Source organism: Amphiura filiformis, chromosome 9 (genome assembly GCF_039555335.1).
Source record: "Amphiura filiformis chromosome 9, Afil_fr2py, whole genome shotgun sequence".
NCBI lineage: Eukaryota > Metazoa > Echinodermata > Ophiuroidea > Amphilepidida > Amphiuridae > Amphiura > Amphiura filiformis.
In genome coordinates this window covers 31,633,277-31,645,608 of record NC_092636.1, presented here as the reverse complement: position 1 = coordinate 31,645,608, position 12,332 = coordinate 31,633,277, and the positions used below count along the sequence as shown (strand labels likewise).

Here is a 12,332-nt window from a genome sequence, read left to right as displayed (position 1 = left end):
CAAAAAACACGTATAAGTTTATAATTGTAGAAGTGTTGGAGCATAATTGTAGGAGTGTTAGAGCTGATGCGAAACACCTGCGGTAGAGAAAATTAACATTTAAGCACGGTAAGTGTCATTTAAGGTTATTAACTATTTTTAACTGTTGCGATTTGGTAGTTCACATCATCTTGTGAATGGTAGTGCATGAGCTTTGGCGAAAACTGCATTGTTCATTTCATAACGAGCGTGTATAGAAGAATCCAAATATCATATACTCGTAGTTTGAAGTATAGGATTTGTAGAATGAACATTTGCAAAACATCAAGGTGTTATTTTTCAATAATATATTGATCTAGATAATGAAAATCGATTTTTTTTTTGCTTGCTTCGACCAACAATACCTCGTCTACCCTTAATATATTGCGTGTCACAATTACAGCAAACACTAAACGTTAAAAAAAACCGTTTAAAATTAAATGTCGGGTTATATAAAGGGTACAAAACGGGTTTTTGGCATGCAAAACATTCAAAACAGAATGTCATTTAAGTGTTGATATTGGGGGGAGGGGGCAAGACATTTTTGGCGAGCCGAAAGGGGTGGGGCAAGCATTATTTGGCAATCCGAGAGAGGGGAAAGCGATTTTTGCCACACATTCATGGAACGCCCAGAGAATAAATTGGTTTTAATTCTGTGGGAACGCCTGAAATAAAACGCTTAGGAAAACATTGCAAATTGGGATCCCAAAAATTTGGCATGTGCAACTGGGGCAAAGATTTATTAGCAGGTCGTCGTCGGGGGGGTTACGGGCAGAGAAGAGGGGGGGCAAGCTATTATTGGCGAGCCGGTTGGAAATTTTACCCCGGGGCTCATAATTATTGCACAGCCCCTAAATTTCATGTTATTTTCCTCATTCCTGTCTGTTATTTTTTTTAAAACTTTGGTGCAACCGCTACCGCGGCCTTTTAAATACGAAACCAAGTTCAGCCCCGTCTTCAGATCGAATCAATGTCATTGTTATAGGCCTAGCCCTAAGTCGATATGAGTAGGCGTACTTCGTTTTCCTAACATGACATACTACAGCCTGTAGGCATAGGCCCTAATTTATCTCCGACGAAAATAATACTTTCTCTTTCTTTCATATTCCTTGCTGAAGATGGTGGGCCTAACTGTGTAACAGGTATGCCTGCATTAGGTAAAGGGTACGCTGAGTATTAATTACGCTATCATGACGCGTATAACTGCAACTTCATCGCGAGCGAGTAATGCGTACACGCGTATTTCATTTTTTTACGCACGTATCACCATGCACACGGGCGCACTAACAATTTTACGCATTTACGTTTTCAAAATAAAACGAACAACAAGTAACCGCGAGACAAAACAGCAAAATTCACGGATAAAGAAGCATCTATGGCGTTTTTATAGTTTGCAATCTATTGATCGAAGGTAAGGACATCTAGGCTTGTTCACCTTGTTGCAATCTTTAAGGTATAGATGAGTTGACATTTGTTTACATTTGATACGCCCTCTGTTGGTATGAGATCAAAACTGCCAGGCAAAAAACACTATAGTTTACATGGAAGAAGTTGATTTTTCTTCATTAACTTTGGTTTCAAAGCAAATACTACTAAAAATGTTATCAAACTTGTTTACAAATTTATCAAGCTATATACATAGTATCACACAAAACTTCAAAGGTTTTTAAAAATTGGGGTTTGAAGAGATTTATGTGGTCTGCCATAGACACTCCTGTGTTATTTTGCCTGGCATGAGACAACAGAGGGCGGTCTGAATGTAAGCATATGACATCATAGGTCAACTCATCTATAGGCCTACACTAAAATTACCGGCCAGGTGTGAAGGTATGTCTACATGATTCAATTATCACTCAGTCACATTTTGAAATTGGCGCAATTCACAATCACTCATTTTGGCCTACGTTGCAAGTAGGGCTGACAGTTGGCCTACTAAATTCATTCAAGCATCATATATAATGGGACTGGGTAAAAATGCGTGCGTTTGTAGCGCGTGCGAAACCAGGAGTTGAGTGTTTACAAACACAGGAATTCGAGGAGGTTAGACCCAAAAAGCAGTAATTCGAGGAGCTTCTCAAAGTGGAGAACCCTATAGGGGGGTTAGGACGTCTTTTTCTAGCATTTTTGCCTTCAATTCGAGGAGATCCATAATTGTATTTGTGCTAAGTTCTCCTCACACACCTCCTCACATTCCTGTGAAAACTCCTCGTTTTGTATGTAGAGTGTGTACACCAAAACACACTTCACACACTACGTTTTTCTGTCTCCTCGTTTAGACTGCGCTACGAGTAGGCCTATAGGTGTCCTCGTGCGTAAAAAATGAGGTTATCTTATCATGTTCATTCAAACATGATAAAAACGTGTGTGTTTCCTTGTTCTTAAAAAGTAAATAAGAAGTTCTAACTATTCATATACGTAACATATAAGTTGGTAACGTGTGTTTGTTTCATCGCTCTTAAAAAGTAAAGAAGTACCATGAGGCTGAGCATTCACACTTTGGTGAAATACGTGTGTGGGAAACTGGACCGACTTTGGAGAAGCCCGTCTGTGCCAATCGAAACAAAAATCAAGCTGTTTGTGACAATCTGTGTAACTGTCTTCTCACTTCACCTCACCTCACCTCATCTGATATATCAGCAAGACATCTTTACTTCGCGTATCACAAAAACTGTATAAAAACCTCTGAATGATGCTTGCATTATTTTCATTTTCATTTTTGCTTTTGGTAGTGATCTTTGACTGTATTAAAACTCTCAAGGCTGGTACAGTTTAGTTCATTTCATTCTTTTACTGTCGTATAGGAAAGAAGGAGCCTCTCCAAGCCGTCACTTTCCATCTGGTATTTTTGATTATGTCTGCTCATCTGTCTGCTGGCCTTTACAACGTACCGAGTTCTTTAGATTAATGTCCACCAACCCGTTGACCATTTTGAAAACATAGGAACTCTAGGAATCCTCCTTCTGGTCTGCAGAGACTCAGGCGCGTAGCAAGCGGGGGGACGAAGTCCATGGGCCCCGAGGGCTCAGGGGCCCCGAGCACAAAAGCGAACATTAAATAAGGGCTGATAATGGAGAGCAGGGCCGGATTTTTATACCATTGGGACAAATGGACCCGGGTCCAGGGCAATTTTGGGCCCCCAAATTTTGGGGGCCCAAAATTGCCCTATGCATGTTTCTTTTAACCCCAATAACAGTATGTTTTATGGTCAAAATAGGGCAAAATTGTAAAATTTTCCGCGCTTCGAAATATGTTAGTCCCCCCTTAGTCTCCCTTAAAAACCAAACCAAAACTTGGCCACTGGCTTAAATGCACATGCCTTCCTCGGCACGTGAGTTCGGGGCCTCCAAATTTTAGCCTGGCCCAGGGCCCCATAAGGTAGGCTAAATCCCGCCCTGGTTAAAAGGGCCCGTATATTGCTCCTTGTCCATGGGCCCCTGATGCTCTTGCTACGCCCCTGCAGAGACTGCCAGTTGAGGTCTGCCATCAGGTGGGTAACAGCTGTGGCGTAGCCAGGATTTTGGAACCGAGGGGGCACAACTTGTAAATGTACCGACGGAAATATTTTTTGCCGACGGAAGTTGTGATTTGTTGACCCAATTTTTTTCCGATGGTTTAAAACAAAAAAAAAAAAAAAAAAAAAGTATTATAGGCGGTACCATCATAATAACACAACATTGTTAAGTAAAATTCACCGGCTATACCCTGCCCCCACACTGGCTACGCCACTGGGTAACAGTGCCAGGCATACTTTTTCCAAAGCAATTGATATTGTATTTTACACGGGGATGCACGCTGAGGTTACTTAGTGATCACAGTTTCTGCTGAATACCTCTGATCATAGTTACCTCTGATCATAGTAATGTTGAACTACCTCTGATCACATACTGTTGAACTACCTCTGATGTCAGTTACTGTTGAACTACCTCTAAACACAGTTAGTAAGGGAGCTGTAACTAGGCGAGTTAAAAAAAGGCGAGTTAAAGAAAAGCGAGTTAAAAAGGCGAGTTACCGGTACCCCCACAGAGATTAGGTTTTTTGTCAATTACCCCCCACGAAGTAAGCTAAAGGCGAGTTACGACAAAGCCATCAAGTCGCATCGGTGAGTTATGACAACACCAACAAGTCCCACAAGCGAGTTACGACAATAATATCAAGTCCTGCAAGCGAGTTACAATAACACCATGAAGTCCTGTAAGCGACTACTAGGCGAGTTAAAAAAAAGCGAGGTAAAGAAAAGCGAGTTAAAAAGGCGAGTTACCCCCCACAGAGATTAGGTTTTAAAGTCTCACAAGCTAGTTACGACTTATTGGAATATTATAAATCGTAACTCGCCAATGGGACGGGAGCTGTAACTAGGCGAGTTAAAAAAAAGGCGAGTTAAAGAAAAGCGAGTTAAAAAGGCGAGTTACCCCCCACAGAGATTAGGTTTTTTGTCAAATACCCCCCACGAAGTAAGCTAAAGGCGAGTTACGGCAACACCAACAAGTCCTGCAAGCGAGTTACGACAACACCGTCAAGTCCTGCAAGCGAGTTACGACAACACCGTCAAGTCCTGCAAGCGAGTTTCGACAACACCGTCAAGTCCTGCAAGCGAGTTACGACAACACCGTCAAGTCCTGCAAACGAGTTACGACAACACCATCAAGTCCTGTAAGCGAGTTAAGCAATGCCGTCAAGTCCCATTGGCGAGTTACATGTAGGACTTGATGTAGGTTTTTCCTGTGAGGTCTTCAATTTGGAAAGTAATGTTTTACCTAGTAATAGGGTGGCCACAATGCTAGCTATTGTGTGTACTCCTGCCTACATACACAAATGTATGGTAGAAATGCAACAGATTCTGCAGCAGTTGGAAAACTTTTGGGCATTTTGAATTCCATATAATTTGTCTCCTAGTAACTTCTGTGCAAACCCGACTACATAATTAGATAGAAAATTTTCTGCTCGTAATGAAGGTGAATATAGCATTTTTGTACGGTCACGCATAAAAAAGTTACGCACAAAATAATTTTTTGTCATCAAATAAAACTATTTTCCCAAAGATGTACAATTATGCTATATTCAGTTTTACAATCTAGACCCTCAGAGCAAAATTCTGTGCAAAAATCAGACAATTTGGTTGTGTAGTTTAGGAAATACAGGCCGTTGAAGGTCATAATTGGCACAAATAACGCCCTCAACGGTGAAAATCACATATATTTACCTTAAAAGTCCTGGCAAAAGAGTTATTTTTGTGATTTCAGCCATTTTAAAAATGTTGTAAAGAAGCAAATATAGCAATTATGACTCTGGATTTTTAATATTTGCATAAATGAACATTAAATAAACAAAAACTATACATCTCGTGCCTTCTTTGGCTTTATTCCCACAATTATCGCTCCGTGAATATGCAAATTTATGACAAAATCAGGATTTTCCTAAAGATGGGGTAAAAATAGCCAATGTTATGAATCTTTAAAAGGCTGTATCTTCGCAACAGATTGTCCGATTGAGTTGATTCAAAGGGTTTTTTAAATCATTTTGCAGCAGGAACAATTCTGACCGAAAAAGCAATTCCAGGTGTGGGTTTGAAATTTTCATTTGACCACCCTACTAGTAATATTATAATATTAATTAATTATCCATGTACTCTCACCATACTTGCAGAATGCAGATCTGTTAATTGATATATTTATTATATTGCTGGGCATCTCTGATATGTGGTTCCTGCTTTTAATTATTATTTGCTCAAAGGTTACCCAATACATTACGTTGAACATAGGTGCCCTGAACCATCATTAATTACCCAGCATGTGATAATTAGCCTTCTTGAAAAATGGCAGACAACAACTGCAGACAGTGAGAATTATATAAAAAGCATTTGGTATTTGAAATTTACAATGGGACTTGCTTAATTCGCTTATTGGACTTGATGTAACTCGCCGGCGGGACTTGTTGTAAATCTTAACTCGCTGATGGGACTTGTTGTATTCTCAGCAGGGGTCACTCTTTAATCTCTGCAGGGGGTAACTCGCCAATCTAACTCGCTTTTCATCTAACTCGCCCATTCTTAACTCGCCATTTACCTGAACTCGCCGAAGGGACTTGCCGTAAAAACCTTAACTCGCCGGCGGGACTTGTTGTATTCTCAGCAGGGGTCAATCTTTAATCTCTGCAGGAGGTAACTCGCCATTCTAACTCGCTTTCATCTAACTCGCCCATTCTTAACTCGCCATTCTAACTCGCTTTCATCTAACTCGCCCATTCTTAACTCGCCATTTACCGGTCCCCCTGTTGAACTACCTCTGACTACAGTTACTGTTACTGTTAAACTACCTCTGATCGCAGTTACTGTTAAACTACTTCTAAACACAGTTACTATTGAATTACTTCTAAACACAGTTACTATTGAATTACCTCTGAACACAGTTACTGTTGACTACCTCTAAACACAGTTACTATTGAATTACCTCTGAACACAGTTAGGCCTACTATTGAATTACCTCTGATCACAGTTACTGTTGAACTACCTCTAAACACAGTTACTATTGAATTACCTCTAAACACAGTTACTGTTGAACTACCTCTAAACACAGTTACTGTTGAACTACCTCTGATCACAATTACTGTTGAACTACCTCTTAAACACAGTTACTGTTGAACTACCTCTGATCACAGTTACTGTTGAACTACCTCTAAACACAGTTACTATTGAATTACCTCTAAACACAGTTACTATTGAATTACTTCTGAACACAGTTACTGTTGAAATACCTCTGATCACAGTTTCTGTTGAACTATAATGTCAGTTAGTTTTGAACTACCCCTGATAACAGGTACTGTTGAACTACCTCTGACCACAGTTACTGTTACTGTTAAACTACCTTTGATCATAGTTACTGTTGAACTACCTCTAAACACAGTTACTATTGAATTACCTCTAAACACAGTTACTATTGAATTACCTCTGAACACAGTTACTGTTGAACTACCTCTGAACACAGTTACTGTTGAACTGTCTCTGACGGTAGTTACTGCTGAACTACCTCCGATGGCAGTTACTGTTGAACTACCTCTGAACACAGTTGCATTTTTGTGTCTGAGAATGCGTTATACTCAATGGTATATTCGAAGATGTGGGGAAATTGTTTTTGATGTGTATGTTAACACCGCCATATTTAAAATGATTAGTAGGCCCTAGGTCCATATGCACAAAAGAGTTAGGGCGTGTTCACATTACACAATGTGGGTTCGTACCTAGGTAGTGAAGTGGTGTCGATCCACATCGAATCCACATTGAGTTCGCGTTCACACTAGCAAGCTAATCTACATCGAAAGTGGGTTATGACGTAAGTGGAGCGAATCCGCATACCCGGATGTTACATGTAGAACGACTCACATGTAGTACCACGCAGCATAGATACCAAATTTCGTAAAGCCATCACCTCAGAAGCGATTTATAGACCTTTTTCTGATGATGTCACCTATCGATATTGGGGTCTGAGATGTAAACAAACAACACGTGCGTTTCTCACGTGTCCACGGTGTAAAAATACCAAATACAGCGTATTTTCTCCTCTGTTTGGTCATATTTCACTTTAGCTTCCATAAAATAATTGTTTAAACGGGAACTGTATACTAGTTACCTTTGTTCCAGTTTGTTTTGATGCCATAAAAATACAAAAGATACGGAAAAACAGCGATGCTATTTAAAATTCAATCTTTATTTTGTTTCACAATTTTGTTTACATTTTACACCGTGAAGAACTACACGCGTACTGCGAGCTGGCAATTCCGCGCAGGACGCCTAGCGTGGCGCAAAGTTGATCGCGCGCGCCGGCGCGGTAATTGCGTTTGGGTGCGGATGACTCGAATGCTGGACCCCAATATCGATTGATTGGTGACGTCTTCAGTTCGTTTTGTTCCATTGACGTTCACCATTTCGGCCCGTACGACCACAGCCACTTCCGGTATATGTGGATCGACTCCACATTATCGTGTTCACATTACGAAATTTAACCCACCTCCTAGGGTCGAAACTACCTCAACCAGGTAGTTTCGATCCACATTGTTGATGTAGGGTCGAATCCACTTACTTTGTGTTCACACTACACTGGGAAGTGGTTTCGATGTAGGGTCGACTCCACGTCCCTACATCAAAAGTGCCTGATGTGATCACGCCCTTAGACTGGGTCTAAAGTTAGACCGGATCTAAGTGGAATTTAATACCAGGAGAAAGGAAATTTTCCTTTACATTTTCTTAAGTTCTTTTGTATTATTTTTGAACTTTGCATTTAAATCTTTAAAATTTGCTAGCTACTTTAGGAAGGAAATAAGAGTAAAGGCCCATTATTGGTGGAACTAAATTCTGCTTAGACCAGGTCTAACTTTAGACCCGGTCTAACTCTTTTGTGCATACGGACCTAAAGTCCAAGATGGAGTTAACTTAAGCCGAGGTCTAACTATAGTACCGGCATACGTCTAAAGCTAGGTTCATGTTATTTAAGCAACTACCAAAATACCAGTAAAGTGTTTGAAAATAATTACAGTTCAACACCCGGGACACCGTTTGCAACCATTCGGTGATATTATTTTACTTGCCTCAAATCAATGTGACTAATTACACTTAAACGTTTCTGAAAGCTATTAAACGATTTAAGATATTACAAAACGGGTTTATTTTGTTTCATTGACAGCTCTTGCTGATGATTTCTCATACCAATGATATGCGGACTGGTATGGCCCTGGCTGTACGTGCTGTTTTCCTCTTGTCTTCATTTGTTATTATCTTCAATGAAGGTAAGCATACAATAAGTGTGTATAACATTTTCTTAAATCTGTAAACATTGTTGCGTCTCTTGTTGTTTCCTTTCGTTACTTACCTACCCGTATACCCCCACACCCTTTTCATATTTTCGAGGGCTATCCTGGCTGGAAAAAAATTGGGTCAACCTTTTCGGGCTGTTGCTGTACAGTAGGGGACGGCAAAATTTACATTTTCTGTAGCCCCCGGGGTAGGAGCGGCCACGATTCGCCACTGCTATTGAACTACCTCTGATCACATTTATTGTCGAACTACCTCTGAACACAGTTACTGTTGAACTACCTCTGACCGTAGTTACTGTTGAACTACCTCTGATCACAGTTACTGTCGATATGATCACTTTCCTATTGAAGTATCTCTGATCACAATTACTATCGAACTACCTCTGATCACAGTTACTGTTGAACAACCTATGATTATAGTTACTGTTGAACTAGCTACCTCTGATCATTGCTACTGTTGACTTACCTCTGATCACAGTTACTGTCGAACTACCTCTGATCATAGTTACTGTTGAACAACCTATGATTATAGTTACTGTTGAACTAGCTACCTCTGATCATTGCTACTGTTGACTTACCTCTGATCACAGTTACTGTCGAACTACCTCTGATCATAGTTACTGTTGAACTACCTCTGAACATAGTCACTATTGAACTACCTCAGATGTCAGTTACTGTTGAACTACCGCTGATCACAGTTATTGTTGAACTACAGCCTGTCTCTAAAAACAAATTGTGCAAGTGAAAAGCGCCCTCTCTGGCAATTAGAAATTACCGTTATGACATGATGCTTACATCAACGTCAAGGGCGTAGTCTTAGCTCTCAAACGCCGTTTGTTCTGTTCAATTTCCTTGTTTTAATCTCGAGATATGTTTGATCACAGTTACTGTTGATCCATACTGCAGTTACTGTCCGTTTTCCTATACACAATACACAGTGCTCTCACCATTGAGCTGTGACCTCTACAAATCGTGCCACGTTAGAAGGATAGGCATTTGCCTAGTTAACGTCAATGTGTGAAAAATAACCGGCCAATATTAAAAGTACTCTCAAAACTTCTAGCAAATATATTTCTCTAACATGACCTAAAATTACAGCTAGGTTAGATGTTCAGAAATATTCGTACTTTGGTAAAACAGTGAGTGAGGGCAAGGCATAGCTAGCCAAATCCCGTGTTAATTGAATGGAGATTTGACCGAAAATTTTGGTAAACGGACCGCTCACTTCTGAAGAATGCCACACGAAAACGGTAAAAGCTACATTTAAAGTACTCTCTGTTCGATCATCATGATGAGTTTTTTAAATAGTATGCCGAAATTTGGTACTGTAGGTAATTGACAAAGGGTCGTACTTCGCTGATGAGTAAGTGACAGTGAACATGAAAATCAGGGCCCATAACCCAAGTTAGTAGCTAGTTAGTGGAGGCCGTCACGGGACTGATTATTGATTATTGAAGTGCCTTATTAATAGATACGCACGATTTAGGGCAAGAAAAAAAACCGGGACACTTTTGGAGACATCATCATCATCATCATCATCATCATCATCATCATCATCATCATCATCATCATCATCATCATCATCATCGACATCATCATCATCATCACTTTCTACATTTTTCTAAACAACATAGGGCCTACCGTTTTAATAAGATTTTTTCTTGAAATGCATGTAACTATAATTATTGTTTAGAGCGTGATGAAATAAAACATCACGATTTTCATCACAAAACAAATATAATGCATAAGAAATCGTTTGTTTTAGAGCGTGATGATGAAATAAAACATCACGGTTCTCATCACGAAACAAAGTAATACATAAGAAATCGTTTGTTTTAAAGCGTGATGAAATAAAACATCACGATTTTCATCACAAAACAAAGTAATAGGCCTACAAAAGAAATAGATTTTTCGAGAGTGATTAAATAAAACATCACGATTTTCATCACGGAACAAAGTAATACATAAGACATCGTTTGTTTGATTGCAATCAACCGCGACAGTTCGTCTCACACACATAACAATGCACTGCGATCAAATAGGTTGATGACAACATTTGATTGAATGGACTGCACTGCGCCATGATTACGTGCACCGGTTCAAATCCTTTGTTTGGAGCCAATCAATAATTTCACGTACAGCCTCTATGCAAACTAGAGTTTACACACGCTGCAGCTGGGGTAATCGACCGAAGCTGGTTGCCGTTAGTGATCGAATGCATGAGCTTATTTGCTTTATTGAATCGATTTACTGGATTAATTTCCTGTTAACTGGGTTTAATGCCACAAAGGTCGAATCGGGCTTGCCATGGACCATAAGTGCATCATGCTACCTCTGATCACGGTTACTGTTGAACTACCTCTGATCACAATTACTGTTGAGCTACCCCTGATCACAGTTATTGTTGAACTACCTCTGATCAATGGGTTTTGTCCTTGGTGTAGGGTATAGCGCCTGATCCCAGGGGTGATTACCGACCGTAATATCATTCTGGGGTACAGGATATAGATCCCCAGTTTGATGGTGAAGGCGAGCGCCACATGGGCATCTTCTTTGTGCCATCCATCCCCTGCATACCGTGCTCAGTTATACTGTTTACAGGAGCAGGCAGTGTGGACGCTAACTGGTATTGTGTCTATCTCTTTCATCTTTCTTTCTTTCTTTCTCCCCAATCGTAGAGTAGAAGTAGGTTGTAAAAACATCTTGGGATGCAAATAACATCTTGAAATAGATTTGCACTTGGAGAGGAGATGGGTGCCACCAAGTGTAGTAGTAGTAGTATCACCCACAGCAACGACTATGATGAATAGAGAAAATTTTAAGTATTTCCAAACTGGATCGGTCGGGGCCCAGGTTAAAAGCGACCGCGTCCCCATTTCCCAGGATGGGGTCGGAAAGTGTGCTACTGAAGAAGATGAAGATAATGGAACAATGAATGGAAATGGCAGTGTAGCCAAAGCCAAAATAAGAGTTGCCAAGAAAGATATTACAGTTGGTACATGGAATGTGAGGACTCTCAATGCTCTAGGGAAAGTTGAACAACTTGATCACGAAATGAGGAGGTATAGATGGTCTGTGCTAGGTTTAGCCGAAGTAAGATGGACAGGGATTGGTGAGACTACCACAAATGATGGGCACACATTATGGTATAGTGGAGAGGGCAAACGTCATGAGAGAGGTGTAAGTTTCTTGGTGCACCGAGACATAGCGAGATCAGTGCTGGAATGCAGGCCAATATCAAGCCGTTTTATCATACTGAGGTTAGCAGGACAACCTTTCAACATCTCAATCATCCAGGCATATGCACCTACAAGTACGGCATCAGATCAAGAAATGGACATGTTTTACCAGCAACTTCATGGCATAATGACAACAATTCCTAAGAAAGATGTCTTGCTCGTAATTGGTGACTGGAATGCAAAAGTAGGACCAGATGCATATCCAACATGGCAGGGTATACCGGTACTGCTGGCAAATTTGGACTGGGAGTGACAAACGACAGGGGTTACAAC

General features: G+C 40.4%; 1 protein-coding gene across 1 annotated transcript; it reads left to right on the top strand.

The window, feature by feature from the left end:
• Positions 1–11,751: 11,751 nt before the first annotated feature.
• LOC140160047 (craniofacial development protein 2-like) lies at positions 11,752–12,312 on the top strand. Its single transcript, XM_072183317.1, has one exon. It carries the CDS (start codon positions 11,752–11,754, stop codon positions 12,310–12,312), a length of 561 nt encoding a protein of 186 aa, XP_072039418.1.
• The last annotated feature ends 20 nt before the right edge of the window (positions 12,313–12,332 follow it).

Excerpts from the sequence above, each read along its gene's own strand:
- LOC140160047 (XM_072183317.1), top strand. The coding sequence starts at position 11,752 with ATGAATGGAAATGGCAGTGTAGCCAAAGCCAAAATAAGAGTTGCCAAG.